General features: G+C 47.9%; 11 protein-coding genes across 11 annotated transcripts; 7 read left to right on the top strand and 4 right to left on the bottom strand.

The window, feature by feature from the left end:
• Positions 1-38: 38 nt before the first annotated feature.
• Positions 39-1,593, top strand: N7481_006986 (purple acid phosphatase family protein; the record flags this gene model as incomplete). Its single annotated transcript, XM_057266205.1, is given in 2 exon segments — positions 39-913; positions 930-1,593. 2 exon segments carry the CDS (start codon positions 39-41, stop codon positions 1,591-1,593), a joined length of 1,539 nt encoding a protein of 512 aa, XP_057120406.1.
• A 460-nt stretch (positions 1,594-2,053) lies between these two features.
• Positions 2,054-2,387, top strand: N7481_006985 (uncharacterized protein; the record flags this gene model as incomplete). Its single annotated transcript, XM_057266204.1, has 2 exons — positions 2,054-2,092; positions 2,175-2,387. 2 exons carry the CDS (start codon positions 2,054-2,056, stop codon positions 2,385-2,387), a joined length of 252 nt encoding a protein of 83 aa, XP_057120405.1.
• A 1,394-nt stretch (positions 2,388-3,781) lies between these two features.
• N7481_006984 (uncharacterized protein) lies at positions 3,782-5,113 on the top strand (the record flags this gene model as incomplete). Its single annotated transcript, XM_057266203.1, has 2 exons — positions 3,782-3,841; positions 4,814-5,113. The coding sequence occupies 2 exons, from the start codon at positions 3,782-3,784 to the stop codon at positions 5,111-5,113; spliced, it is 360 nt and encodes a 119-aa protein (XP_057120404.1).
• Positions 5,114-5,748: 635 nt separating this feature from the next.
• On the top strand, positions 5,749-6,831 carry N7481_006983 (alpha-ketoglutarate-dependent dioxygenase AlkB family protein; the record flags this gene model as incomplete). Its single annotated transcript, XM_057266202.1, has 1 exon — positions 5,749-6,831. One exon carries the CDS (start codon positions 5,749-5,751, stop codon positions 6,829-6,831), a length of 1,083 nt encoding a protein of 360 aa, XP_057120403.1.
• Positions 6,832-7,508: 677 nt separating this feature from the next.
• On the bottom strand, positions 7,509-8,629 carry N7481_006982 (DUF3431 domain-containing protein; the record flags this gene model as incomplete). Its single annotated transcript, XM_057266201.1, has 3 exons — positions 7,509-7,572; positions 7,638-8,207; positions 8,319-8,629. 3 exons carry the CDS (start codon positions 8,627-8,629, stop codon positions 7,509-7,511), a joined length of 945 nt encoding a protein of 314 aa, XP_057120402.1.
• Positions 8,630-11,714: 3,085 nt separating this feature from the next.
• N7481_006981 (uncharacterized protein) lies at positions 11,715-12,717 on the top strand (the record flags this gene model as incomplete). Its single annotated transcript, XM_057266200.1, has 2 exons — positions 11,715-11,936; positions 12,016-12,717. The coding sequence occupies 2 exons, from the start codon at positions 11,715-11,717 to the stop codon at positions 12,715-12,717; spliced, it is 924 nt and encodes a 307-aa protein (XP_057120401.1).
• Positions 12,718-13,067: 350 nt separating this feature from the next.
• On the bottom strand, positions 13,068-13,736 carry N7481_006980 (uncharacterized protein; the record flags this gene model as incomplete). Its single annotated transcript, XM_057266199.1, has 1 exon — positions 13,068-13,736. One exon carries the CDS (start codon positions 13,734-13,736, stop codon positions 13,068-13,070), a length of 669 nt encoding a protein of 222 aa, XP_057120400.1.
• A 593-nt stretch (positions 13,737-14,329) lies between these two features.
• On the top strand, positions 14,330-14,947 carry N7481_006979 (uncharacterized protein; the record flags this gene model as incomplete). Its single annotated transcript, XM_057266198.1, has 1 exon — positions 14,330-14,947. One exon carries the CDS (start codon positions 14,330-14,332, stop codon positions 14,945-14,947), a length of 618 nt encoding a protein of 205 aa, XP_057120399.1.
• A 2,767-nt stretch (positions 14,948-17,714) lies between these two features.
• Positions 17,715-19,573, bottom strand: N7481_006978 (uncharacterized protein; the record flags this gene model as incomplete). The annotated part of the gene is made up of 2 exons (XM_057266197.1): positions 17,715-18,669; positions 18,993-19,573. The coding sequence occupies 2 exons, from the start codon at positions 19,571-19,573 to the stop codon at positions 17,715-17,717; spliced, it is 1,536 nt and encodes a 511-aa protein (XP_057120398.1).
• A 1,708-nt stretch (positions 19,574-21,281) lies between these two features.
• N7481_006977 (putative GABA permease) lies at positions 21,282-23,049 on the bottom strand (the record flags this gene model as incomplete). The annotated part of the gene is made up of 5 exons (XM_057266196.1): positions 21,282-22,072; positions 22,124-22,504; positions 22,561-22,640; positions 22,693-22,877; positions 22,927-23,049. 5 exons carry the CDS (start codon positions 23,047-23,049, stop codon positions 21,282-21,284), a joined length of 1,560 nt encoding a protein of 519 aa, XP_057120397.1.
• Positions 23,050-23,888: 839 nt separating this feature from the next.
• On the top strand, positions 23,889-25,295 carry N7481_006976 (uncharacterized protein; the record flags this gene model as incomplete). Its single annotated transcript, XM_057266195.1, has 4 exons — positions 23,889-24,398; positions 24,460-24,602; positions 24,669-24,736; positions 24,805-25,295. The coding sequence occupies 4 exons, from the start codon at positions 23,889-23,891 to the stop codon at positions 25,293-25,295; spliced, it is 1,212 nt and encodes a 403-aa protein (XP_057120396.1).
• Between the last annotated feature and the right edge of the window lie 1,384 nt (positions 25,296-26,679).

The raw sequence follows: 26,679 nt of genomic DNA, 5'->3' as shown, positions 1-26,679 counted from the left end.
TTGTCGGCCAATCCTGTCGTGGTGATTACTCGCGAATCATGGTTGGATTTGCTACCTTTGTGAAGGCATTGCCCCTTGTGGCAGTCGGCGCCCTCGCCGGCGTCACTTATCCCCCCATTCCTGAGGATCTCACCACCCCTGTTCAACAACGCCTTGCCGTATATGGTCCCAATGGTGAGTACGCCCCAAAGCTTGGTCAGCTTCCAAGTGGAATGGAGTCTAACGATTTTGTAGCTGTCTCTGTCGGATGGAATACATACGAGAAGTTGAACCAAAGCTGCGTGGTCTATGGCACATCCGCAGACAAGTTGTCTCAACGTTCTTGCTCAACTTCATCGACAACCTATACGACATCGAGGACCTGGTCGAATGTCGCGATCCTCAATGGCCTTGCGCCGGCGACGACTTACTATTACAAGATCGTATCCACCAACTCCACTGTCGATCACTTCCTCAGCCCGCGCACACCTGGTGATAAGACGTCTTTCACTATGAACGTTGTGATTGACTTAGGCGTCTATGGCAAAGATGGATTTACTGTTGACAGCAAGAAAAAGGACACAATCCCTGTTATCGAGCCTGAGCTCAACCATACCACGATCGGCCGTCTCGCCCAGACTGTTGACGACTACGAGATTGTCATTCACCCCGGTGATTTTGGCTACTCGGACGACTGGTATCTGAAGTTCAAGAACATTCTGCAAGGAAAGGAGGCATACCAGGCGATTCTGGAGCAGTTCTACGATCAACTCGCGCCCATTGCGGGTCGCAAGCTCTACATGGCTAGCCCCGGAAACCACGAAGCTGACTGCTCGGAGATTCCATACCTGTTAGAGCTATGCCCCGAGGGTCAGAAGAACTTCACCGACTTTATGCACCGCTTCGAGAAGACAATGCCTGTTGCTTTTGCTTCGTCTTCATCCAACAAGACCGCCCAGCAGCTGGCAGCCAAGGCGCGGAAGCTATCCAACCCCCCCATTCTGGTATTCTTTCGATTATGGCACGGCCCACGTCGTTATGATCAACACTGAAACCGACTTCCCTGACGCACCTGACGGCACTGATGGGTCCGCCAAGCTCGACAGTGGTCCCTTCGGAAAATCCGGACAGCAGCTCGAGTTCCTGAAAGCGGATCTCGCCAGCGTCGATCGCACCGTCACCCCCTGGGTTGTCGTCGCAGGACACCGCCCGTGGTACTCAACCGGCTCTGGAAACACCTGCGATTCATGCCAGGCCGCATTCGAGAATATCTTCTACAAATATGGTGTTGATTTGGGCGTCTTCGGTCACGTTCACAATTCCCAGCGTTTCCTCCCGGTGGTCAACGGCACCGCGGATCCGAATGGAATGAAGAACCCCAAGGCTCCGATGTACATTATCGCGGGAGGTGCTGGAAATATTGAGGGACTGAGCAGCGTTGGGTCTAAGCCGGATTACACCGAGTTTGCCTATGCGGATGATTACAGCTATGCTTCGATCACCTTTGTCGATGAGCAGAACTTGAAGGTGGATTTCATTAGCTCTTCGAACGGTGATATCCTGGATTCGAGTACTCTGTACAAGGAGCACAATGTTCAATTCGTCCAGCAGTAGATATTTATGATCACCCCGACCATCTGCATTGGTAAATAATAGTCTATGTCGGTATCGGTGATTACGGACATCCAAGATCATGTATAGCTTCATTCCCGAGAGATATTTAATTCACGTTACACTAGTACAGTCTATATCAGTATGTTCTTCTACCATTTTCAACTGGTTAAACTTTCGTCTAGACGAAAGCATCACCGCTTTTTTTTCCTTTCCGTCTGTTTTCCATCTGTTCATAATCACGCAGTAGTTACAGATTTTCTTTTGTATGATTTGACTCCTGTGATCTCCGATAACTGGCAATGTCCTGGGTCTGGCATGGCACTGCCTTCAACATGGCTGGCAGCTTGCAAATGTACACGTCTGCTGGTACCTAAGTTTCATTTAGGCTTCCACTCTCACTTGGACCCTCGTCCTATGTTACAATGTGGCTGGTATAATTTTCACCTGTTCTACAACCGAAATGAGCCTCCATGTTCACAAGCAAAGTGCCATAGAGCTTGTACGTACACCAACTACTCTCGCATACCTAAATACTCACCTATTGCCATTGATCACGGATGAGACTAACTCACCTTAAAAAGGACCACATCAACGCCCTTTCGACTGAATTCAAAGCCCACGGTGCCAATTACCAATATGCCTTGACTATTTCTAAGAAAATTACCCAGGAACTCGCCGCGTCGGCCCCAGCGGAAATCTTCTCGCAATCCATGACGGAATGCTGCTACGAGATGGAGAGGCTGATCAGGATCCTCGATCCAATTATCAAAGTTCGTGAGAATCGCAATGAATAAAAACCGCTACGAAGGGATCTACAGCATACGATTCTGCATCAAAGCTCGCAACAGATATTCCGGTTGGACTTTCCTTCCTGATTATACACAAGCTCATGAGTCCCAAGGCTATCTTCCCTCTGGCACTGGGCATGCCGGAATCCCTTCTTGAGGTGTAAAAACCCATGCCACATGCGGCCTCAGGCGTCGTTACCCACATGGTATTCTCGATAAACCGATAGCTTTGTTGTCTTTTTTCTTCCTTTATCTGAAGGCTGATTACTATCACCTTTCTTGTTTGCTCTCGGTGAACTCTGGCATTTATTTCTCTATGTTCGCTTTCAGGGGTAATTGGCGTCTTTGCCATTTGCTACTCAACGGGCTCCATTATAAATGAGAGGAGGTCTCTAAAATCTGCTGCACACTCCTATCATCAGAGCCCAGCTTCTTTTCCACTTCACTTTTCGGGGTCCTAAGTGGGGATTAATATTATAACTAAACATATACAACAATTCAACGTATCCAACCTTGGAAGACCCGGCATGACCTTCCACGTTGGAGAAATCCGCTTGGTTTATGGACTGGTTTTGAAAGGCTAGTACTTTTAAATAGGTTTGTGTGCGTGTCAAGATCGATAAGATGCGGCTTCTCGCTAGCCTGAAGTCAACGAGCTCACACAATACAACCAGATTCTCGATGGTATCTGCGTGTGAATACAAATTTTCAAGCGTTATAAATTTCCATCAGTTCGCTCGGGGTAATGAGTTGTATCCTTGTTTGGGCTTTCATACAATGGCTGGCAGACTGGGAAGGTAGCCTAGATAACCGATTTCGCGTCCGCTTCCCTCCAAGTTCGTTTTACCTTTTCCTACCCACCCCCAAACACCGTACGCGATTCCAGAATCTGCTCTTTCAATTCAGTACCTTTCATCTTCTAGTTACCAACATTGAGACTAGATTACCTTGAAACGGGCACTGTCGAGCTTGTAAGTGAAACCCGAGAATCTGCAAAGGACTGTTTGAACATACTACTAGTACTTCGTTTCATGAGATTGGGAGCCTGGATCCTAGGCAAATCGCAACAACCTTTGCATCTAATTATCTCATAATAATCGACGAGGCCATTTTACAGGCTACGAGTACAGTTACTAATTTCTTGCTCTCTTACCATCAGTCAGTTATATGGTAGAGTAGTATAACTCTATGAAGCACGAACCAACCGCTCCAGGCAGTTTGTTTACATTCACCGCATTAGGAAGGCACGATTCCCGCAAGCTTCAGGCATCCATAATCTGACCTAACCTTGGCATTAGTAACTTCACTTTCTCTACCTTTTACAATTCACCACATTTTCCATACCCCCGAATACATTTTTCCAGTAATGCCCGACTGAGCACCATTCAAAGATTACCACCATGGATTCCGGAGAGAAAGTCCTCGGGTCCGAAATGCTCGAGGCGACAGCCCACGGGCTGGTAAGTCTCATTAACTCAATTGCACTTCCCTACTGGTACAGATGCTAAATACTTTGCCCAACATCAGCTCGGCCACATGGAACAGCTTCGACAGAACCGCCCAACTTGCAACGAGGGATAGCAAAAATGGCTACAGGACTTCACTCAGGTCATTGAAGAAGGAGTGGCCGCCATTTTCTTTGTTTTCTTCTTTACAATAGATTTGACACTTACTTTTCCAGCCTTCCCTTCATATTCTTGCACCCCACGATACATCCCAGCGTAATCTAGCCTAATTTAAGATTCATATCCGGAACAATCGTGATGCAGACAAAGCTTGAGTCAGGCAATAGGATGGGTGCTGTTCATTATTGGGGCATTAAATTTCAGCAAGAAATAGATTCCATGTTCATAGACTGCGGAGGCTGTAGTCCGGGCCAGCACTGCTTCTCATGACAATTCTGCTCCGATCCGAGTAGCACCGTGGGGTGGACTTTAGATTTGGAAAAAAAGCTTCGCCTTGGCCACGTACAACAGATTTGGCTCTTAGCTTTGAGAGAAAGGACTGTGTACTTCCTCAAACTACGCGATAGTCTGTAGTCCATACCGCGCAAGAATCAGATCATCGTTTTGTTTACGCCAAAGGTAGCTATTTTGGTTTGGAATCATTTCATCACCACCCCAGAAAGCCCTTTGATGCAGGCGAGCCAACGATATCCGGGGAATAGATATGTCAGCCCCAGAGGCGACTGCACATTGAGGCACCGGTACTTTGAATAGAATATTTCCATTTACCAGATACACGTCGTCTTTGTTGGGCAAACCAAACTTCCCTTTCACATCTTCCCTCAACCTTGGAATGTCTGAACAATATTTCCTCACCATGAGCGAAAACTTCATCGCATGCACGGAGATCGTCGCTCAGATGGTAAGTTTGTACTTCCACATAGTAGACTTCCCGTCACTTGAATCTGACGAGCCACCATATCCCAGGCCCGTTTTATGGACGTTTTGAACTCCGCGTCGCTTCTTCCTCCCGAGTCCCGACCTGCATTGGACTCTCTCGCCTTGATCATAGCAGCACGAGCTGAACAGCAGCTTTCAAATATGCGTCAGATGGCCCATTTATCGCAGGAAATTACCATGGCCCTTGAGTGTGTAGCGAAGCAGTTCAACGATACTGCTTTGCAACGATGCAATGCGAATGAGCGGGATTTAAAGGCATTGGCTTCTCTTCAGGCGCAGGATGTGAGTGGCGACGGGAACTTGGAACCGCCATTCGGAGACAGTTGATCCATAGTTAACATGTCGTGGAAACTATGTGGGATTTGGATGATGACGGATGACTGAGTGTCTGGACCTCGGGGGTTCTTGGATTGAGTACTCACGCTTTTGTGCTACATCGAGTTCTCAATAACCAACTATCCGGTAATGATATTAGCAATATGGCCATGCTTCCTAGTTCCCTTAATCGTATACTAGCTCATCTTCATTATGATATCCCGCTTTCGCTGCTGGGCAATGGGGCGGCTGCTTGCAATCCAATAGTTTTCTCCCGACGAACCATAACCACAACCACGCATGATATTTCGAATGGAAAAATACAGACACAATTCACCCTCAAAGTCTACTCTACTCTACCCAATCTCAATCTTTTCCATTATGACAGCCCCCGCAACCCCATTTTTCCGATCGCCATACACATCCGCAACCCACCGACATCCACCGACGATCATTCTGCATTTCCCAATTTGAAAGGAGATCGCAGATCCAAATCGGGACGAACCACTCGATCGGCATGACATCACACAATACGAACCTCGTTTCTTTTCTTTTTTTCTGATATTTTCCGCGACGCGTTTTCGCGACGACATCTCCATACCTTTCACCACTCCCATACCAATACCATAAATTCAAAGCTCAACAAAATGTCCAAAAGAACTCTAGACGCCTTCTTCAAACCACCCCCTAAACGAACAAAACCCGACAACACCTCCACCACCAACGAAGAAAACAACCCATCCCCACCCCAATCACCAGACAACCACCCAACCTACCCACACTCAATTGCCAAATTACCAACACACCTCGAAAAAGCCCTATCAGAAGCCATTGAAACCTCAAATCGCGAGGGCAAAATAATGAACAACCAACCCGATCTAGACTGCGTCTATTTCCAACCATTTCTCCCGCGCCGGACCGCGAATGAATTGTTTCGCGTGCTGAGGGCTGAATTACCCTTCTATCGGGTTGTGTATTTTGCGAAGAGAGGTGGTGTTGATGTTGAGATTAAGACGCCGAGGTTTACGACTGTTTTTGGGGTTGATGAGGAGTGTTTTTTTGCTTGTGATGATGATGATGCTGGTGATGGAAATGGCAATGTCAATGCCGACGCAACACCTGCTGCAGCAGACATCAATTCGAATTCACAATATAGAACCTCTCCCCTAACCCTCCGCAAATCACCCACCACTACCACCACCAGCAGCACACTGCCCAAATACACCTACCCACCCCGCCCAATCCCCTCAATCCTCCAGTCCCTCAAAAAAGCCGTCGAGTCCGCCACAAAAGAAACCTACAACTTTGTCCTGGTGAATTACTATGCCACCGGCGAAGATAGTATCGCCTTCCACTCGGACGACGAGCGATTTCTCGGATTCCAGCCTTCTATTGCCTCTTTGTCGCTTGGGGCTGAGAGAGAGTTTTTACTTAAACATAAACCTGCACCAGCGACAACGACAATGACTGGCTCTGCGGATGGTGGTGGTGGTTCTGGTGGTGCTGGTGGTACAACGATAAAACTCCCCCTCAGCTCAGGAGATATGATTCTCATGCGCGGAACCACACAGGCGAATTGGTTACATAGTATCCCCAAACGAAAAGGAAGGGGACTGGCTGGTGTTGGGGGGAGAATTAACATTACTTTTCGGAGGGCTGTTATTCCTGCTGGTACGGATAATTATTACCATTATAATGTTGGTTCTGGGGGGGGTTTGGGGGTGGGATGAGGTTAAGAGGGAGATGGTTGAGAGGAGGGAGAGGGCGGGATAGTACGAATACGAGTAGTAGTGGACTCGTAGCTGGAAGCGAAAATAGAGAACCGTTGTGATGTCTTATGACGGGTTTACCCTCGCACGAGGTGGCTTGAGACATTGTCTTGCTACGGGGTACGCCGAGTCTGTGGACTGCCAGTGGTTATTCGTTTAATCATTTACGAGGACTCGTTTAGCCGAGGGTCTTCCGAGGGTCCGTGGGTTGGGGAGCATGCCAAGGGCTGGGCGGTTTCTAGACTGGCACTACCGAGAATATCAAGTGGATATAATTACCAGGAGGCTGAGACTGTTGGCAACTCAAACATCAATTCATATACAGCAACACCCTCAATATGCGAGCTATGGCCCATCAACTCCATGTACAAAATATAGCAAAGAATAGTCACATGAAGTCGAGTCGGTCGAGTCGATTTGGCTCGACTCAACTCAACTCAAATAATCGGAGAGAATAGAATGGAAGAGAATAGTCATGCGGTGATCGTGACGGTCGCGGCCACCTCCCGCGAGAAGAAGGAAAATAGTTGAATACAATGTAGTGAATACAGGAAAAGGGCGGGGGTGGGTGACGGTGCGGCGGAATGGGATAGTCCAGTCTCAGCTGATGTCAGCTGGGTCTCAGTCAAGGACCACGGCTAAGGGGCCATGATGACTTCTTCGCCATAGACGTTTTTATAGCACTCGAATGTGTCAGGGCAGCTAGAGGGAAAAGAACAGATTAGCAGGTAGTTGGTGAAGGGGGATGACCCACGCAGTAAACTCACAAAATAGGCTCCTTGCCAAAGATAATATGCCAACTATACTCCATAATGTTGGAAGTCACCTCATCAGGCAAATCATTATTCAACACCCAATCGAGCATGCGCTTATAATCACCGCGAGGACGCTGCAACACCTGATCGCGGGAGACCGCGAACTGCGAACAGCAAGGGGCGCCGATCTGTTTGGGCACGTTGCTGTTGCCGAACAATTCCTTCCAGGCGGTGGCGTAGTGCTTCTCGCCTGTGTTGCCGGGCTTCGCGGGCTGTCGGAATGGTTGCATTTCGGCCGGACATCCGGGGGAAGTTTGACAGCGCAGACTGACGTATCCCTCGGATTGCACCCATTCGCGCTGTAGCGCCCGCACCGAGTCCACGTTGCTGTATTCCATGGTGTCGGTGTGCCAGGCGGCGGGCCAGCCGTCGCGATGTGGGTGAAGGAAGACCATGATTGGCGGGAGGTCATCGTAGTGCTCGACGAGGTATTGGAGGTAGGGTTGGGCTTCGCGGCCCTTGTTGGAGCGGGTGTGGATGGGGGCGTTGACGTCGTCGACGGTGTAGATGAAGTTGCGCCATCTAGTGGGGTTAGCGTGTGGTGCAGAGGGAGTCCTGGGCAGGCCCCGGATAGCCCGAATTGTTTCATCCATTGGGATGAAAGAATTCAGGAGTTGAGTTGAGTTGACTTACTCGGCCAATTCGGCGGACACCCAGGCGGTATCCTCATCGCGCAACTTGCCCATCACAATGATACCCTCATTTGGGACTTCGATGGGGGTGTTTTGGTAGGTCACGCCATTGGTGCGGTCGGTTCCAATTCCCCATTTGCGACGAGCGGTCGTGGATGTCTGGGCGTGTGGTCGCAAGGCGGAACGGAACGATGTGGTGTCAAAATGCCAGAAGGAGGCGGGACTGCGCGAGGAGTGATAGCGTTTGTTGAGGAGGACCAGGGCGAAGAAGATGAGCACGGCGGCAGAACCGACACGAATTGCGAGTCTCATGGCATTCCGTGGCCAGACGGACTGGACTGCTGCGGGTGGAGGGGAGGTGGAGGTGGAGGGGGGGGGTGAAGAGGGAAGAAAAGAAGTTGAAGTTCTCCGAGCGGAGGAGGAACCCCGGGAACAAAACACTAGCACTAAGGACTAAGGACTAGCACTGGCACCAGAGAACACCTGGACTCTGGAACAAAATGAAAAATGAAGAGGAAAAATCCCAATCCCACACATGAAATGAAATCCAATCAAATCAGAACAAAATGAGAATCAAGAGTGGAGCTGGGAGAATCACCCGAGTGGGCACGGACTGTAGATAGTTGTGTATATAGACAGTACTATAGTAGACAGTATACCAGTATACCCAGTATACTATAGTGTCGAATAGTAACACAGAGTACGAAGTACTCTGTTGCTATACTATACTATCACACATAAACCATACTACTCATATACTCGTCCTCATATTCCAATGTCTCATCAGCCCCTGAGAAGTGGAACTCATATTGACTTTGGCGCTTGGCGGGACTGCGTGAGATTGGCAGATTGCGGTGGGGCGATCCTGCAAGGGTCCATTGGATAGGAGGAGTGCAGGGTATATTACTTTGAGTATACTATACGACGAGTATAATTTGTAGAATAGTATACTCTACTATGTATAGTGATAGTGGTAGTATGTATTCTATAATTATGTAGTATATTGTAACCCTGTGCCCTACTAAATATATCCTAAATATACCCATTGTGCAAGATCAATTTCGCACTCGCACTTGGCCCGAGCATCGGCCGAACCACATATGAACAGAGTTCCGGTACGGAACTCTCCGATACTCCATATGTTCGTGTCTACTAACAGTATTACTAAATATACACGAGACAGTGGAATTGTCTTCCTACTCGTAATATTAGTACGATCCATGGCCTAGGCATGGTGGTTACAGTACGATATAGTAGTGTAGTACAGTACAGCACCCACGCTGACTAATGCCAATTCCAAATTCAATTAGTGGGACCAGCTCAGCCTGCAGCCTGCAGAATATATACCGGGGTAGTGCATCGGCAGATATTATTTATTCCTTCTGCCACCTGCGCAGCGCTCAATAGATACTAGTAGTAGTCTAGTATTACTTATATAGTGTATAGTGTATACTACCTGGAGTAGTGTCATATTTATGAATGCCCCCGCCATCTACTACTACTGCTAGCTATGCTAGCTAGTATTAGTACTGGTAGTAGTATGGCAAGGCTAAATCGGAAGGTGCAATCGAGTCTATAACTGCCAGTGCCAGTGGCACACAACAAGGGCAGATACTTCAAGTTCCCGAAAATGGAAACCACAACACACTCTGCCTAATCAGGCAATATCAATACAGTATTACATAATAATGATAGACCTCACCCCTCACCTTCGCCTTCATCTTCTGATCCTTCGACTCTACGAACTTCTAAGGTTCCGATCGCAGCCCGTTCTATATTCATGCTACTAACTTCGGGTGGTCACCTTGACTTGAGGTCTCATTTCTTCTTCATATGCCGGTCGGTTCACTCGCTTCGATGACATGAAACCCCATTGCCAATCGTGCCCGCAATATCATATAGTCGACCCAACCCTGTCCCACGCGAAGCCTCTGGCCATCGCTGCTTTACAGCCCATGATGCTGTATGTAATTCGTCAAGAGTGGCGAAGTCTGTGGAAACAGCCCCAAGCTCGCCAGGCTCGTTACCAGCAACATATTTGCGTCCCATTCCTCCCATCGAGACACACACTGGCATTGCCTCAAACGAACCAATGTCGAGTGTTATCAGAATCAGATCTGGCGCAACAATATGAGCCTTCCTGCGAAATATCTAGGTATCTCATGGACCCGTGGATATCTGATATATAAGTGCACAAGATTCATGGGAATATATATTCTCGCCCTTTGCCAGTGGCATCCATGGGCATGAGCAAACTCACATCTGATTGCTACTACTTGACTCATTCGCTAACCATACTCGCCTTAATGTGCCACGCTTACTCATCCCGAGGTCCACAATAAGAACGGAGCGCAGATTCAGCTTCTCAGAAAGCTGCATAAGAAGAGTCCTCCAAAGACTTATTCGAATCAACCTCAAGGACTCTACCGACCAGATCCCAGGACCGTTCGCTCACGCGACATAGGTCCCCTAGGGCTCCTATTCTCCCAGGGGCGTTTATCCCACTGATAGCTGACATATCCCAGGTGGTCACCGACACCTAACTGTTTGTGACCAGTGTTACGACTAGACAAGTTCCGAGTCCGACTCGTGGTGTGTGGTGGCCCCTCTTGACAAGACCGAGAGCAACCTGAAAGCATCTATTCGAGTCTACGCCTAGTAGTGGTAAAAATTGTGGATTTCATTTTCTTTGGAGAGCCTGAACTGGTGAGTGCGAAATAATCTTGTCCCCGATCAGATTTGACGGTGCTAATTGGATGGCCTCGTCGAAGACAGGTTTTGCATTCATTTCGAATTGGGTATTCCAGGTCATCGTAGATCCAAGCAGTGTGAGACGGCTCCAATGAAGAATCCGAACACGAAGAGGACAATTAATACGTCTCCGTGTCTCTGGGAAGAGTTAGGTAGTAGTATCGGAGCTTAATACAGAACCGAAAACACATGATCATTAATTTAATTAATCTAACAATCACTCATTTAAGTACCGCGCGAGAAATCCTTGGCCAGGAAACCAATTGTCAATACAGGCCGAGGTGCCACCTTGCATTCCTCGCCGGCTATTACACGGCACGTTGAAATTTTCTCGTCACCCCAACGCAGAATGATCTCCAAGTTAAGAACTATAAAAAGCCAGTTCATACTAGTATTGTAGGCTTAAAAGGTCTGGAAAGGTTCAAGTATCCGCTTGGTATTGTGAACCTAGCATCCTTAAATTCATCCCTACGTGTTTGGGTTGGAGAGCGGAAATTTAGCCCCAGAATTCCTTGCAAGACACCTCTGGTATGTTCATCAATAACAAATAAGACAGGTAGTCACGCCCGTAGCATCCTGAGCTTTCTCACACCCTAATGCCTCTTGTTATCGCCTATAGCTGAAATCTCATTCCTAGATGTTCGATATGATTTTCCGAAGAGCTTCATGGGGATCCCTATTCATGATTGCCTTTGCTGTCTTGATTTCTTCAGTTCAATGCGCAAGCGATCCTCCGAAAACGTCGCCGAAAGCGAAATTTACATTCAATCAACTCTGGAATCTTGAAAAGACCTTCTGGGATTCGTTTCTCTACCCGGCCAATGTGAAACAGACAGAGGGAAACGAATCATCCGTTTTTGCCCCCAATGTACGCTGACCTCACCGGGGCCTGGGCAGGCTTTTAAGGCCAATTTGCTCGAAGCAGATACTGACACGGGAGAACGTAGGTTCAAGGCCGTGTCGACATTACGCGTACCTTCGACGGCGATGAGCTAAACCGCGAATACATATTCGGCCTATTTTCAGACCCAGCACACGTCAGTCTGGTAGGTGTCCCAATCGCATACAATATCACGCAATTCAGCGCCAATGAAAACATCGCATCCGCAACAACCATTGTCACTTTCAACGCTACAACCTTCGGCATGGTCGTCCCGGTCACGATTGACACGTGGATCATGTGGGACACGGATGGCAAGATCACGCAATATGACGCGGTTTTCCGTTACTTCGAATACTTGGTGGACTTTATTATTGGAAATGTCGCGACCAAGATCAACGCAACCTCATCGGACCAGGCTGTCGGATATGTTTCGGACCTACTAGCCAAGACTATTTGTGCTACACATGAGCAGTATTGCACCGGGTCAAACCAGCAGTACACGGACACGGCGGCTTGTTATGACTTTCTGACCAAGGATGTGCGATTTGGAAAGAGCTATGAGCTAGGGAAAAATACACTGCTTTGCCGTGAGGTTCATGAGCATATGGTGCACTACAGACCTGATATTCATTGTGCTCATATTGGACCCTCGGGTGGTGGATACTGTGTGGATGATATGGCCTACACGCAGACTGTCCTGCAGAGTTACTTTAATGATTCGTGGATTCCGTTTGGATATGAAGGAAATCAACGAATAGCTCGTTAGTCGCGTATGCATAACAGTCTTTATAATGAATTGTTAGCACTCGGAATTTTGGCATAACTGATATTGGCTCCCAATAAGTTCAAGCGTATTTGGATGTATAGCGAGAGCCTCGCTCAGAAGCTACTGAAAAGGGAGACGAAGAGGTGCTCGGCAGCTGGATAGAGAACGGATGTATAATATGCGATTCTTTATACTCTATGATTATCAGGGCCTGTAAATAGCACACCAAGAACACCGGAAACTCCACATACTAACCCAACAGCCCAAGTCTCCGTTTTCCACCCAGCTCTTTGCTGGATCCAACCCTCCGACAACGGACCAAGAGTACATCCAATGTTATACGCCGCAGACTATAGAGAATAAGCTTGCGCAAAATTGGGTATATTATCCTGCGCACTCCTTTTGTCCAACACTACGCAGCTGACTTCGGCCATATAAACAGGAATCGTTGCCGAGATAGAAGCACCGATGATAACCAACATAGAAACCAACAGAATCTTGGCCTCTGTGGAATTTTTGTCAACAAACCTCATACACACAAAGGCTGGATAGCTTATCAGAAATCCAGCGGCACCAATGAAGCGTCCACCATAGCGGTCCACCAGTCGTCCAATGAGTGGTTGGATAGAAGCAGGTCCAGCCAATGCGAGAAATAAAAGTCCAGTCTCTAGAGACGAGAACCCGAACAAGTCATCAACATATAACAAAAGTGCGCCGTCGAAGGATGTGATGACTGTGATCAGACATATTGTTGCGACGACGGCAAAGCTGAATCTTGGAGACATAAAGATTTCAAGAAAGTTCGGGTGCCACTTTGAATTCTTCTCGCGGTGCTGACCCTGATCTAGTGGGGCTACAACTTCACTGGCAGCTAGCACATTATTGATCTCATATTGTTGTTCAAACATAGACCAATGTTCCGATTCGCTATCTTCGGAACCAACAGTCCGTGCGACAGCCCTGGGCTCAATCATCATCAGGCGAAGAATCAGGTCAAGTGTAATTAAAGCGAAGAACATTGACCATACCGCGAAATGGCCTTTTGCGTGATAGAGAATGCCACCTAACATAGGCCCAAAAAGAGCAGCACAGCTGTACTGACTCCTACGTAACTTATCGACGAAACTGCATAGCCCTCACTTGTTTACTGGTCGTTCCTGTATTTCTATTCCTTCCAACCTCTGGGAAAATCGACAAGAAATCCATGCTTGCTCGATTTGAAGAAGAACTATCCGGAAAGAATGAGCTGGTATATGATTGGGCTAATATGGATCACTTGGATCCTGCAGTTTTGCGACAGCTGCAAGAATTTGTGGCAATTCTCGGGCGAGAGGGAATCAGATCAGAGTCAGTCCAGTCCCTGCTAGCGGCCAATTTCTCTACAGCCAGGGGTACATCTCTGAATCTGATATCCTGTGGGGTCCAACTTCGGAGAATCGGTATGGATATCAATATCGCTGATATTCTTTTGGCCAAATCACTTAGGGCGGTGTTTGACTCGATTGTCAAAAAATTACCCTTTTTTCCACCTTGTTCTCCGTCACCCAGTTGAACAATCAGGCCTTTGAACCAAAATACTGCAAATGAAGCATGGGAAATGGTGGCATCGAACATGTTTGACATTCAGCCGATGAACAACATTTGGAATAAATCTCCAGATCCTGCTAAAGCTAAGAGAAACTGCCATTATGAATTTGTACAAATACTGAGTGCTTTGGAACCTTTTATGCTTCGGACTCTTCCTATCACATTCAGAGTCTTTGACTCCAAAAATTCGCTAATAGGTGTCTGTTGCAATTTACTCTCTGATAGTGCCCCCGAAGGTCTCCCAGGCGACGGTATTGTAAAACTGTTCATGCAATTCTTGGCAGAGCTTGAAGAGCCCGTGATAACCCAACTGCAACAAAAGGGGGACATGGATCTTTTTATGGAAAATATGGTTACGGCTGTCGATAGGAGGCAGCTCCGTGACCCAGCGGAGCGGGTCAAGTGTATGTATTTTATTGAGGAGGAGGAGGTGCTGAAAGTCGCGCGGGAGAGGAGAGCATCTTTTGTCATTACAACAAATACAAGTCCGGTGACGAAGGACATATCCCGGCTTCTTGCGTATAAAGAAGAAAGGGTGAGCAAGGCTTCCATTGAGTGGACAGATGATAAGGGCAATCCATATGTACCGTCCCTGGTGGGTGATTTCAACATACAGGTCACTTACAAGCTACTGATGGAGTGAACCATACTTTCAATCGCCATGTTGTAATATTAGCATATTTCTAGTCTAGAGGACCATGGGGAGGTGTGGTGATCTGTTTCTCATCTGGGTGGACGCAATAATTTTGGAGTTTTAGTATATAATCGCTTATTTTCGAATGATTGCATTATAGTACTATCTGTCAAACGAAGAAATTGCAAAGATAAAGGTCATTCGGGGACGGAGCTTTCCAAGTCCAGTCCCCACAAGATATCCTTTCTGGATCGGGATCGGGATCGGGATCTAAGCTTGGCTCCTCAAGTTGAAGCCGACCTAACCCCTTATTGGTATCGCTATCACATGTACCATCTTCAGGCATGGAATTTGAATCTGCAGCTAACCCATCATTCTTTTGGCACGATGCCACGTATTCAGAAGTGAGCATCTCCCAGTATGCTTCAAGCTGTTCGTCGGCTAGGAAAGCAGGACAGGAACCGAGCTGAATATTTGGTGTGCATGGTGGACGTATTTCATTCGTGGTCATCATTCTGTTCGCCGCGTATGTCGGTGATGCTATGAACGAATCAAAACTTCGTGTCTCGAGGCTTGAATTTGTTGACCATTCACGCTGTGAGGACGTTGTGCGCCCGTGGGTGGTTTCAGAGTGGTGACGACAGTATATTGACTTTGATGTTGAGAAAGATGTTGGCGCGGTATTTTCAGCGGAACCGAGCTGCGAGGCGAACTGGGATACCTCAACTAGGGATTGTTGGGGGTTGTCAATTAAAGGGAAGAATGCATCTTCCTGTATAAGCAGATTGTCTTGGCATTGTATCCCGCTCTTTGGGGGTATATTCCTGAAATATGGAAAACTCTGAATATTGAAGTGAGAGAGTCTCGTATCTACTTCCGTCATTGGAAATTTCCTGGTCTGTTCCGAGTGAGATGGCCTTTTGTTGCACGTTGTGATCATTGTTTGTCTCTCGGGATTCATGGTCGTCCTTCGTTTAGGGGATGGAATTTGATCTCGCCCGGGCATTTGGTTGCCCAGGAACTTGAACGTACTAGGAAAGCCAGTACATGTCTTGCCACGCTTGGTACAGCGTTGACAGGCGGGTTTGAGGCCATCACACTGCGATGCATAAGTCGGTACTTCCGGGTAGCGGTGTGATAAATGGTGCACTTACTTTCACTTTTCGTCGCCGACATTCGTGACAGCAGTAACTCCTCGGTCCGGAGGAAACCATCTCGGCTATATTGTGGTTTTAAAGAGAATTGTGGCTTGAGCAGCTTTCTGTCGAAGCTCCTCGAGAGTCAAGATTGCCACAGGCGTGGTGGAGTTCTATCAATCTCTGATTGATAAGACCGAGTCAGGTCCACAGGTGGCGCGCTAGCCAGGGCTGCCTTGGCATTCGTTGCTTAATTCCGCACTTAGCAAGGCCTCCTATATTTCGTGTCCAGTACGGAGTAACCATCTGGAATTGTTTGACGTTTCGAGTGGTTAGGGCCATTTCGAGGTCCACATTCAGCTCGGTTCGTTGCCGATTCTGCAGAGTTGATGGTCGGGTGGAGCCGAATCATAGAATAATGTGCTCACTCTACCACTTTTTGGTTGCTCTCCCATCCAGATGTGCTTACCTAGGTATTTTTATGCCAGATCATCGAGAATCACACGGTCATAGGGCTTCAGGGACTTCTCTATCTCAGCTTCAATGCTTAAATTGATGCTGTTGTCTAATGTATATTCTCAGTGACGAGTTGGCACTGTATAGCACAAGCAGCTTAGATAATTCGAAATAGACAACCTAGTCGTGAATTTGATTCCAAGGTTGATTCGCGAAGTCAAACATTTCAAGCGAGCCAAGCGACGAAATCGGCAGTATAGGAAGCCACGCGTCGACGCTTTGTTCCGGGGGCCTCGTATGATGCCAAGCCTCCCAAGAAATTACTAGCATTTCTTGACGACGATCGGGAGATCATATAACCGCTCTCCTGATTTGTCTTCATCTCCGAATTCTCCATGTCAAAACCTTCCCAATAGAAACTTTTTCGGAACCCCCACCGGAACCATCTCGGTCCCGCGGCCTCCGTCTTCGCTCCACTTAGTGAATCGCCATCTCTGATTCGTCATGGACAACATATTTGCTCAATATCGTCGGCCGAACTGTCTCATGCCAATTTTGTCAGCCCCCTGTGGAAACAGGGTCTCTTCAAATCGGCTAGCCGAGTCTGTTGATGGAGCTAATAGGCAGGATATTCCTTATCAAGTGCACCTTCGGGACATGACCGGGAAAATATGACTGTCACATGGAAGTACTGGAATTGTTTTTATCTCGATTAACTGCGTGGCACGACATCGACTTTCATGATACATCGAACTACTTTTAAAACAATACAACCTTGGGTCATTGAACCGAAGTCCGGTCATTCGAATTGTGTCAAAGATACCGGTCAGAAACTAGACAGAACTTCAAGTTAAAGTTGGCTGAGGGATTTCCGAAACGATAATGATATTTATTTTTCGACCCTCGCCCATTGAGGAAACCAGCTTTTCAGAGTATTTATTATGTACGGGGTGTCGCGACATGGATATCAATATAACCTCCAACCATAACTAACTCCAACCCAAGTCAAACTCAACATTGGTCGACCTCGGGAACCGAATAAAACCAAAGGAGATATAGGATATCCAAACTAAAAGAAAGCGAATACTCCTAGAAAGTTAGCAACTCACACCACCTACGCAGGAAGGATATTAATATCAAAATTCTCTTCCAGACCCGCAACCCTTCCAACAACACACCTAGTACTACCGAGCAGACTTCCCGCAAACCCCCCGATGAACCGTCCCTAAATGATTCATAAAAACATCCAAATTCCCAAATGCAAGAACAGACCGATCATTCTCAAAACAACAAAACATACACCCAAATGTCCCGATCCTCGACGCATCGCCATTATTTCGGGTCTTACGTGCAATATGGGACTTTGCAAGAAACGACCACCGGTATCGGATTTTACTGGCTGCGTGTGTATAGACCTTTTGGTCGAAGCGCGCGTCATTGGAACCATTGCGTCGCGATTGAGACTGAGAATCTGTTGATGCCATGGGCATTTCGAAGAAACAGCTTACGCATTTCCATTTCGGAACAAGACTGTAGTATCCAACAGGTACCGAGTGGACTTTGAATCCCTCAAAACCGGAGTTTTGCTTCCAGGCCCCTTTGCAGAACCCGGCGTAGTCGTTGCTTCGACTTGGTGGCCAGAGCGCAACGGTGGTCGACAGGGGTAGGATGATTATGTCGCTCCGGTTGGAGCTGCCGCTATCAAGAGACACATCACTGTGGATGGATGGTGTTGGTGGTGCTCTGGGTACGATGAGGTTGGGGTTCGATTGTTGCGTAGGGGGTGGTGTCCTCAGGCCGGGGCGAAATCCGTGGACTGGTGCTTTTTGCGGTGGTGGCTGGTGCTGCTGCTGCTGATTGTGATAAGAATGCTGCTGTGGGATGTTTTGATATTGCTGCATATGGCTGGGACTATAGTTATAGTCATATGTATGACCATGGTGTTCCTGTTGTCCGTGAATCAGGTCATAGTCTTCTCTTTCTTGTTCTTTTTCTTCAATGACCGAGATCCAGGGATTCTCGCTCAGCACAGTCTGCTCAACCGGTGCCTCGAGCTCGGAGGGCCTTCTCTGTGGGATTTGACGTGCGCCGCTGGGTTCTATATAGGAGCTCTGCGGTGGGGAGGGAGCGCTGTTGGTGCTCCTGAAGGTAGCCCTGAAAAAGCTGCTATGTCGGATCGATCATCTCGCTCGCTTCGATCGCTTGATTCTACGGAAGATCTGCGTCGGTCCCGAAGCCAATTAAATGTTGAACTGATCGAGCTGAATCTTCTATCACCTCTGTCGCGGGGACTTCCTGCATCGACTGAGGGGCGATGGCTAGCCGAGGTAATTTCCGGCGGTGAGCTAGATATACTCCCAGTGGAAACCCGGCCAGGTATTGGACCTGGCGGTGGTTGGCCCGGCGGGTAGTAGAAACCTGCAGGATCTGAATGCTGCTCGGTAGGCGCTTGGCTGGACGACAGTGTGTTGATAACACCAATATATTGAGCGAGACCCGAGTGTGGCTCGATAATAGGTAGCCCCGGCGTAACAGGCGACATCATTTGCCATGGTATTGGGGCTGTTTGTGCTAAACGCTGATATAGTTCGTGCATGGCGGAGATGGTTCTGGCACGACTCAGATCGGAGATGTTGAGGAGGGCGAAGATGTCGAGGTGAGCACCATCTTCGCGGAGGTGCGTGAGCAGTGTTATTTGCAGTCCGATGAGGATATCTTTCATCGTGGCTTGGGCGATTTCGTCGCCGACTTCGAACCGTTGGCCGAGGCGACCGACGTGTCCGTTCCACTGGGTTAGGATATCGACTCTGCTCCGCTGCAGGGAATTCTCCAGGTCAATGGCGGTGGAGGAGGCCGCCTGAGGGTGAGGGTTACGGCGTTCGCGCCATTTCTTTCTGACTTCCTGGAAGACAGCGCTGCCATCGTGGTAGGCGGAGATGACTGCGATATAGATGTGAGCATGAAGCCGGGTAGCTGAATGAGAGCAGTATTCCTTACCAGCAGCCACACACGCGACAACAGCAATTACCTCCACTCCAGACATCGCGGGGAGTGGAGAGCTTGTTGGGACGATTTGGGTGATAGAATGGTGTTCCAAGAGTTGGCAGTGTGGCTTTGAAGCAGATTAGCGATAGTTGAAGATGGGGGCCGACGGGGAAGGATGGAAAGGATGAAGGATAAAGAGGGGAAGGGAAGAACGAGTCCAAGCTTCGGACAAGCAGAGGAGAAGAAATGCCCAGGCATTGCGGTTTGGCCCAGATTCAGTCAGCACGAATAAAATGAATCATTTAACCCGGGTGAGGGGCGCCAATGAAGACGAGCGCTTGCAGTGAGGCTGAGTCTTGGCTCGCTTAATCCATCCGTAATGCAGTGAGCAGAAGCGTCGTAGGCAACTACAATTCTGTTATAATAGGGATGATAGCTGCGATATAGCTTTATGCATTATCCGATATCCTGTCACTATGGATATTTCGTGTCAATATAGTTACTGGAGTGGATCGACCCCACCGCATCCGCCATGATGTCAGATGCGATCCGGCTAGACATGTCCAGGTACAGCAAGTTGGTATAGTTATCAAGGCGAATGATTCACAGCATCCGGGAGGCAGGTCAAGTTGGGGTTGAGCGGGTATGCGAACTATCCACTGGTGAACGTCCCGAATCGTAAAAGCGAAGATTATGGCCAACCCTCCCCTGATATCTCGCCTGTCAATGTGTGCTCGGACATATTTCACCACGTGATATCAGCTAAGATCCTTGAAAAATGTCCGAATGGACCAATGCTGTCTTCCATATAGACGAGGCGGTGTCAAAGAGCAAAATTCCACACACATGATTCACTCCAAAATGATCAGTGTCATTATCACAACTGTCTGTGGGGAGTGGCAGAACTTGAGGTGGGCGCAACTCAGGAGTGCCACTGGCAGTGGATCTTTCTGCAATGACCGCGGTCAAATTCTTGAAAAGGCTTAGTATTCCTTTCGCCAACGTTGGAGAACATCACGGACCAACTATAAATCGCTTATTTCCCCCCCCCCCCCGTTCCTTAGTCCAGTTCATTTGGTCAGTTGCCCCGGTGAACATATCATACTATATATAACTAACTCATGATGACTATAGTACATAGTAGTGGTACAAAATGATAAGTATCGGATATTAGCAACCCTGGACTACTAATACTAGTATTACCTAGTACTAGGTACTAGCAACTGGACACCAGTGTTCGACATAAAACCTTGGAAATGCTACCGAGGTGAACTTAGCCTTCAAACGTTCCGAAATTGGAGTTCCAAACTTGAAGTTCTTCAATTTGGGAGTGATCACGGTCACGGTGTCCTGACCTGGTCCAGTCTTGATATATTTCGGAGGAGGGGTTGCAAATGGTGGAAAATTGGGACTTGCATGAAGATTTTCAAATCCCCTCTCCTACTAGTAGTTAGTATAAGCATCAGTTGACAGTAGTACCACTAGTTCTAGTACCGCGTTCCAAGGTTGCGATTACTAGTAGTACTACGAGTATTATTTTAATGCACTCCAAATAGTCCCCAGGTCTCATGCTGGAATCTGGTAAAGACGTCAACTTGAAGCGTTTAAGTTCGAGGCTTGTATATTTTCGATCCCCAGTAAAGGAATGTATATCCATGTACAGACTAGTGGTCCACCGACTACCAAATCAATTAGCAATATCAATAGTCCTTGAATTATTTCCACCCCTGGGCCGTATTCCGACTTCCATTCACATATCCTAGGCCTCACTCGCTGTGTGCATAGGATTTGGTTGTTGGACCTTCCCACTTATGCCGTCCGCGAACAACCCAATCAATACAGGCGAATAACATCACAAAACCAAGCACGGGCCCGGCGTAATTCATATTCTCCGCTGTAACTGGCAGCGTCGCCGGGAAGGGCAGGAAGATAGAGAAGTAAGTAGCGAAGAGGATGGCAACAAGATTAACGGGGAGACCGAGTTTTCCCAGGCTAAATGTTCCCTGCGGGATATCCTGTGGTGCCGTCAGACGCTTCCAGACAAGGAGGCTGAGAGGGATAAGGTATGAAATATAAAGGCCGAGGGTGCTGAGCGAGAGAATAGCGTTGAATGCAGCAGTAGATCCGATCTGAATGAACGATAGAGCGAATATGCATGATGCAACCAGGAACAAAGCTCGAAGGGGGATCTTATAGGTTGGGTCAACAACGGCAAAGAAGTCGGAGAAGGGAAGTCCATTGTCTCGAGCGAAAGCCCAGGTGAGACGCGTGACGGAAGCAAGGCCGTTGAAGAGGGCGATCCAGCCGGGCATCATACCCATTCCCATAAGAACGAAAGTGGCTGCCTTGGACCCGGTAGCCTGATACGCGATTGTGATTATTGGGTAGCCTGTTGCACTGGTAAGGGCCTCGGTGTAGTCGCCCATGCAGTAGAGGGTAGCGATTAGGTAGCAGAATGCGAGGGTTCCGTTGATTAAGGTACCGTATATCATGGAGCGGGGAACCACGACTTTGGCGTTTTTGACTTCTTCAGCCATGTGGATCACGCCGTCGACACCTGTTGTCATAGATTAGATTTGTTGAATTGTCTGACGGTAGAGGAACGTACCGGACAGAGGTGTGATGACACCAAGGAGACCGATAGAGTATACAACTCCGGAATCCTTCCAGCCACTCAAACCCTCGACGAATGTATTCCAGACAAACGAGTCGGGGTTTCGAGGCGCGAGGATAACGAAGACAGCAATAGTGACTGGTAGGAAGACGACGTGCATGATACCCGCGGCCACCTCGATGCCTCCCATAACGCGACGAGCGAATATATTGATGATAATAGGAATGATTGCGACTGCCCACATGAGCAAAGTACCGCGCCACCTTTGAAGTTCATACTCAGGATGTGCCAGCACAATCATGCCTTGGATTTCAGTTCCGATGAAGTATGGCGCGATACAGACCAGAGCGGACCAAGAAAATACAGTAACCCAACCTGCGATTTTGAGCATTTTGCCATAAGAATGGGAATTGAGAAATGCATGTACTTACCTTGGAAGAAGCTGATGAAACGGCGACCACGAGATGCGAGGAAATAACTCCAGTGATATTGAGCACCTGCAGTTGGGTGTCTATTCATCTTAAGGTTAGCAGGGGAAGATGACACCGAGATTGTGCACGTACATAGAAGCAAGCTCCGCCAAGGAACACGCGATAGCCATGTTCCCAATAGTGCTCAGGATAATGCCATATACAATCACGGCAGGGCCACCGTTGTAAAGACCCGCGAGCAAACTACCACCGGCAGATTCCCACGTGGCAAGCAGAGTAGCAGAAAATGCAATTGAAGAGAAAAAATTCAGATATCTCTGTTGAACCATTAGAGCCTGGAAATGACATCTGAATCCAAATACTGACCTCCAGTTGTTGTTTTTGGCGAAATGTAGCGCCCTCATAGGCGTTATTTTCACTGCCTACTGGTCCTGTTCGCACAGCACTCTCGCTCTTCATTTCGATCTCTTCTTGCATATTATCCCGCATGATGAAAAATAGCTGAGTACGGTAAAGTCAAAGGGAGAAGAAAATCCGAAAGAGAATAGACCCCAATCGGCATGTGGACGGCAAGATGTACTCGGGAATAACTTTCGCCCCCCTCTTTTTTATAAACAGGGGCTAGACAGGGATCTTTACAGAGCAATGAATACGAAACTAGTATTCCACACCAATGCTGCGAGTTTCTGCGCAGCGCTGGAACTGTTCCTTTTAGCTTCGGCGCAGACCCTTGTCGTACGAATTGCAGTAGCGGGACCGGTGCTGTTTGGTGCTAAATCTGGAATCCTCCGAACCAGCCCTGATCCCCGCTCCGTAACAAATTTTAATAGCACGGCCAAACCTCCGCGCTTTGTTGTTGGCTGCTAGCTTTGTCTAGTAAAATTCTCGGCATACTTTAGAGGCCCGCAGACGCGGCCGTCTGGATCCTACGTGCATATCGCCCGGCCGATCTCAGGTCTGTGCCAGACCCAAGGGACAATGCTATTGATGGAAACATATCAGACCCACTTAATTAGTCTCTAGCCATTGGACGAACTGTACTCCATCCTGGACAAGGTTCACTTTCTGTTGGTTTCACATCCTCCAGGATTCGTATCCCTGTACATACAGAGATCTAGACAGATACGGTGGTGCCATACCAAATAAACAGCCACCGCGCGCGGCTCCCGCAGGGATAACTCGCCAGACAGAAAGAAAAACCAAGAGCTGTAAATTGGCCCCAGAAACAAAGTTTTCATAGTATCAGGGATACGATGAAGCAGGCTCTTATTATGTGGTGGCACCCATCTTTGCAATTTTGAAAATTCTGAAGACAAAGTGATGGTGCCATGGCCGACCGAAAGAATGCCTTCCTGACGGTGTCAAGCGATAATCGTGGTGCTATTATCACTGTGACTTCGGTCGCCTTTCTGATTGTGGCCATAATATTTGTGCTAGCCAAGTTCGGTTCAGCGATTTACTTCAAGCAGCGACGATCAGCAGTCAACATTCCGATCTGGATCGCTCTAATCCTTGCATTCATTCAAGTCATCATCTTGCAAAAGGCCGTTGACCATGGACTAGGAAAACACCAAGACCGGCTCAGCGAAGGCGAAATTCAATCCTGGAGCAGGTTCGCTTTCGCTGGCCATATTCTGCGCATCCTTGTCTTGACACTTTCGAAATTGTCGACTATCCTGTTAGTTTGGAGATTGACACCAAATAAGAGCCTCCGGCGCACCTGTGCTATCACCTCTGGGGTAGTTGTTGGCTGGTCAATATTCGCAGTTCTGGGCATTGCTTTCCAGTGTGAAATGCCTGATACGTGGCTATACTCGCCAGAGCAATGCGCCGGAGAGGTGAGTAGTCTTCCAAGCAACTAGCGACTATTTACTTACCATCTTATCCAACCTTGAACAGGGAGCCTTATTCTACCCGGTAGCAATCTTCAACATCCTCACAGAGATTGCTATTCTTGTCCTGCCTTTCATTATGATGCGCAATGTGCAGATGGCTTGGCACAAGCGGGTCAAGATACTGTCCTCGTTTACTTCACGCCTAAGGTATCCTCGCATGAGTTCCAAGAATCTCCCACCTAATTTGATGGCTAACCCAACACCCCTTTACAGTATCGTCGTCCTTGGTATCGCTCATATAGCGCTTCTACCTTCATTCGTGCACTCAAATGATGTCTCTTGTTCGTGACACCCCGGTCCCCTTCCAACTGCCATCAGTGTCTGTTGAATTCATCTAACACCCGTGTAGGGACAATTGTCGACTGGGAAATAGTCGGCCAAACAATGATGCTTACATCCATCATAATTGCCTGTATCCCAACTCTCTACCACATCTTCGCTGGCCTGCACTCTGGCCTGACAACAACCGAGATCCCCGACGCGATCGGCCTCGAGGGCCCGCGGACAAAAGGTAGCGCATATATGAATCAATCTTGGTCCGGAGCAAGCCAGTCACAATCCCAATCACAGTCGCGGTCACGGTCGCATGGAAGGCCGAGGAAGAATGGTCGGTCAATGTTTGATGGGTGGGGAGGTGAGCACCGGGTAATTACTGAGGTTTCTTCGGGCCAGGACCCGAATCAAACCGATCGCCCTGGTAGACACTCTGATTCGAGCGAGGGCACAGAGAGCACGAGACATTTAACACAAGATCATCCTGGGAGGGGGACGGTGTTGAGGACGGTGGATGTGACGGTGGAGATTGAAGAACAGGAGCAGTATCAACGGGACCGACTTTGAGGACATATATTATAGTACAAAATAGGGTGTTGATAGATGGAGCACACGAAGCAGACCAATGCCGATATCCCGATCATGCATATTACGTCTAACATGGGCGTCCATATCACAAAGAGTTTGTAAAATTTCTGGATCAAAGATATCTCGATTAATGGATCTTCATTAGGGAAAGCCTGAACCCTTTCTTTTTCTTTTTTTGAATGTGCTCCTTGGGGCCAGCCCCCACGAAGGATTGAAAGTTAAATTCAACATTCTTGTATGATAGTCCGGCCTACTTCCAAGGATGTCATTTGAATAAAGTAAATTTCCAAATGACAAACCTGCAATTTTGCCACGCTGTCCTTCGTATACTACACTTGGGTGGATGTACGGGGATTGAAAATCAAGTACTAGCAAAATGTATCAAGGCTAGTACTACTAGGACCCGTTTGATCACTCAGAAACTGGTGCGCTAGCATATACATAGCCTAGTACTTACTAGGCTCGGTGTGCTAACATAAATTATCTCCGGCCTTGGAAACCACGTTGACTACCGCTTATAACTTGACCTCGGAATAAGCGAGCAACTTGAAGACCGTAACTAGCAGGGATTCCAAGGCTCATCGGAACGCCACTACTCCCTGCCAGTACTTTTGTCCTAGACATAGCCTCGCCTAAATGGAAGTACGGTTAGCGTCCCGGCCCATTAACCTTTTTCCGTTAACGGTCTTGGCTTTGAGGGGCCCAAATTTTCGCTAAGGATATTCAATACTAGAAGTCGTATTTTGGCTGTGTCGTATTCCTGCTTGGCCATACCACATCAATTTAGTATGAGCTCCTAGCGACAGGTGGCGATGTTCAAAGAAGCCGGATAATCCGGGCGAGTCGTCTACTTGTACGAAACATGTCTAAGCGTGCATGGCCATACTAGTACCGATTAAAAGTCCATCATTCGATGTAGAATTCATGTTTCATCCGAGAGGTTCGAGAATAGCTTTTCTCTACTGCAGTAGAGCGGTGGCTTAGATTATATTAGGACAATTTTGCAATCGCGTGAGCCCATTTCGAGGCCGGCATTACCCCTTTCTATACTAAATGCCCGTCTGCGATATCCAAGACTAGATAAGTTTTCTTCATTTCCAAGTCGACACTCGAATGCTGTGAGTGATTTTCTAAAGAGCACTACAATCGCCCTGGATGTTGACTTTTCATAAATATCCTCACCCTTGGGTAATTATTCAGGTTAGTTGCATCTCAGTTAATAGTCTACACCCCGTTCTGTCGTGAAGTCAATTAAACCTATGCAGTTTGCCGGCCTTGCCTTGGGTATAGCCTATGCGGGGTACAACACTGAAAATGTCACACATCATAGCTTCGGCAATGGCATTTATAGCATGCTCTAGTG

This window comes from Penicillium waksmanii, assembly GCF_028829765.1.
Source record: "Penicillium waksmanii strain IBT 27052 chromosome Unknown utg000007l:1.0-4314555.0:1.0-4317578.0, whole genome shotgun sequence".
Classification (NCBI taxonomy): Eukaryota; Fungi; Ascomycota; class Eurotiomycetes; order Eurotiales; family Aspergillaceae; genus Penicillium; species Penicillium waksmanii.
Note: the sequence above shows the minus strand (reverse complement) of the source record. Positions and strands in the feature narration are given on the sequence as shown.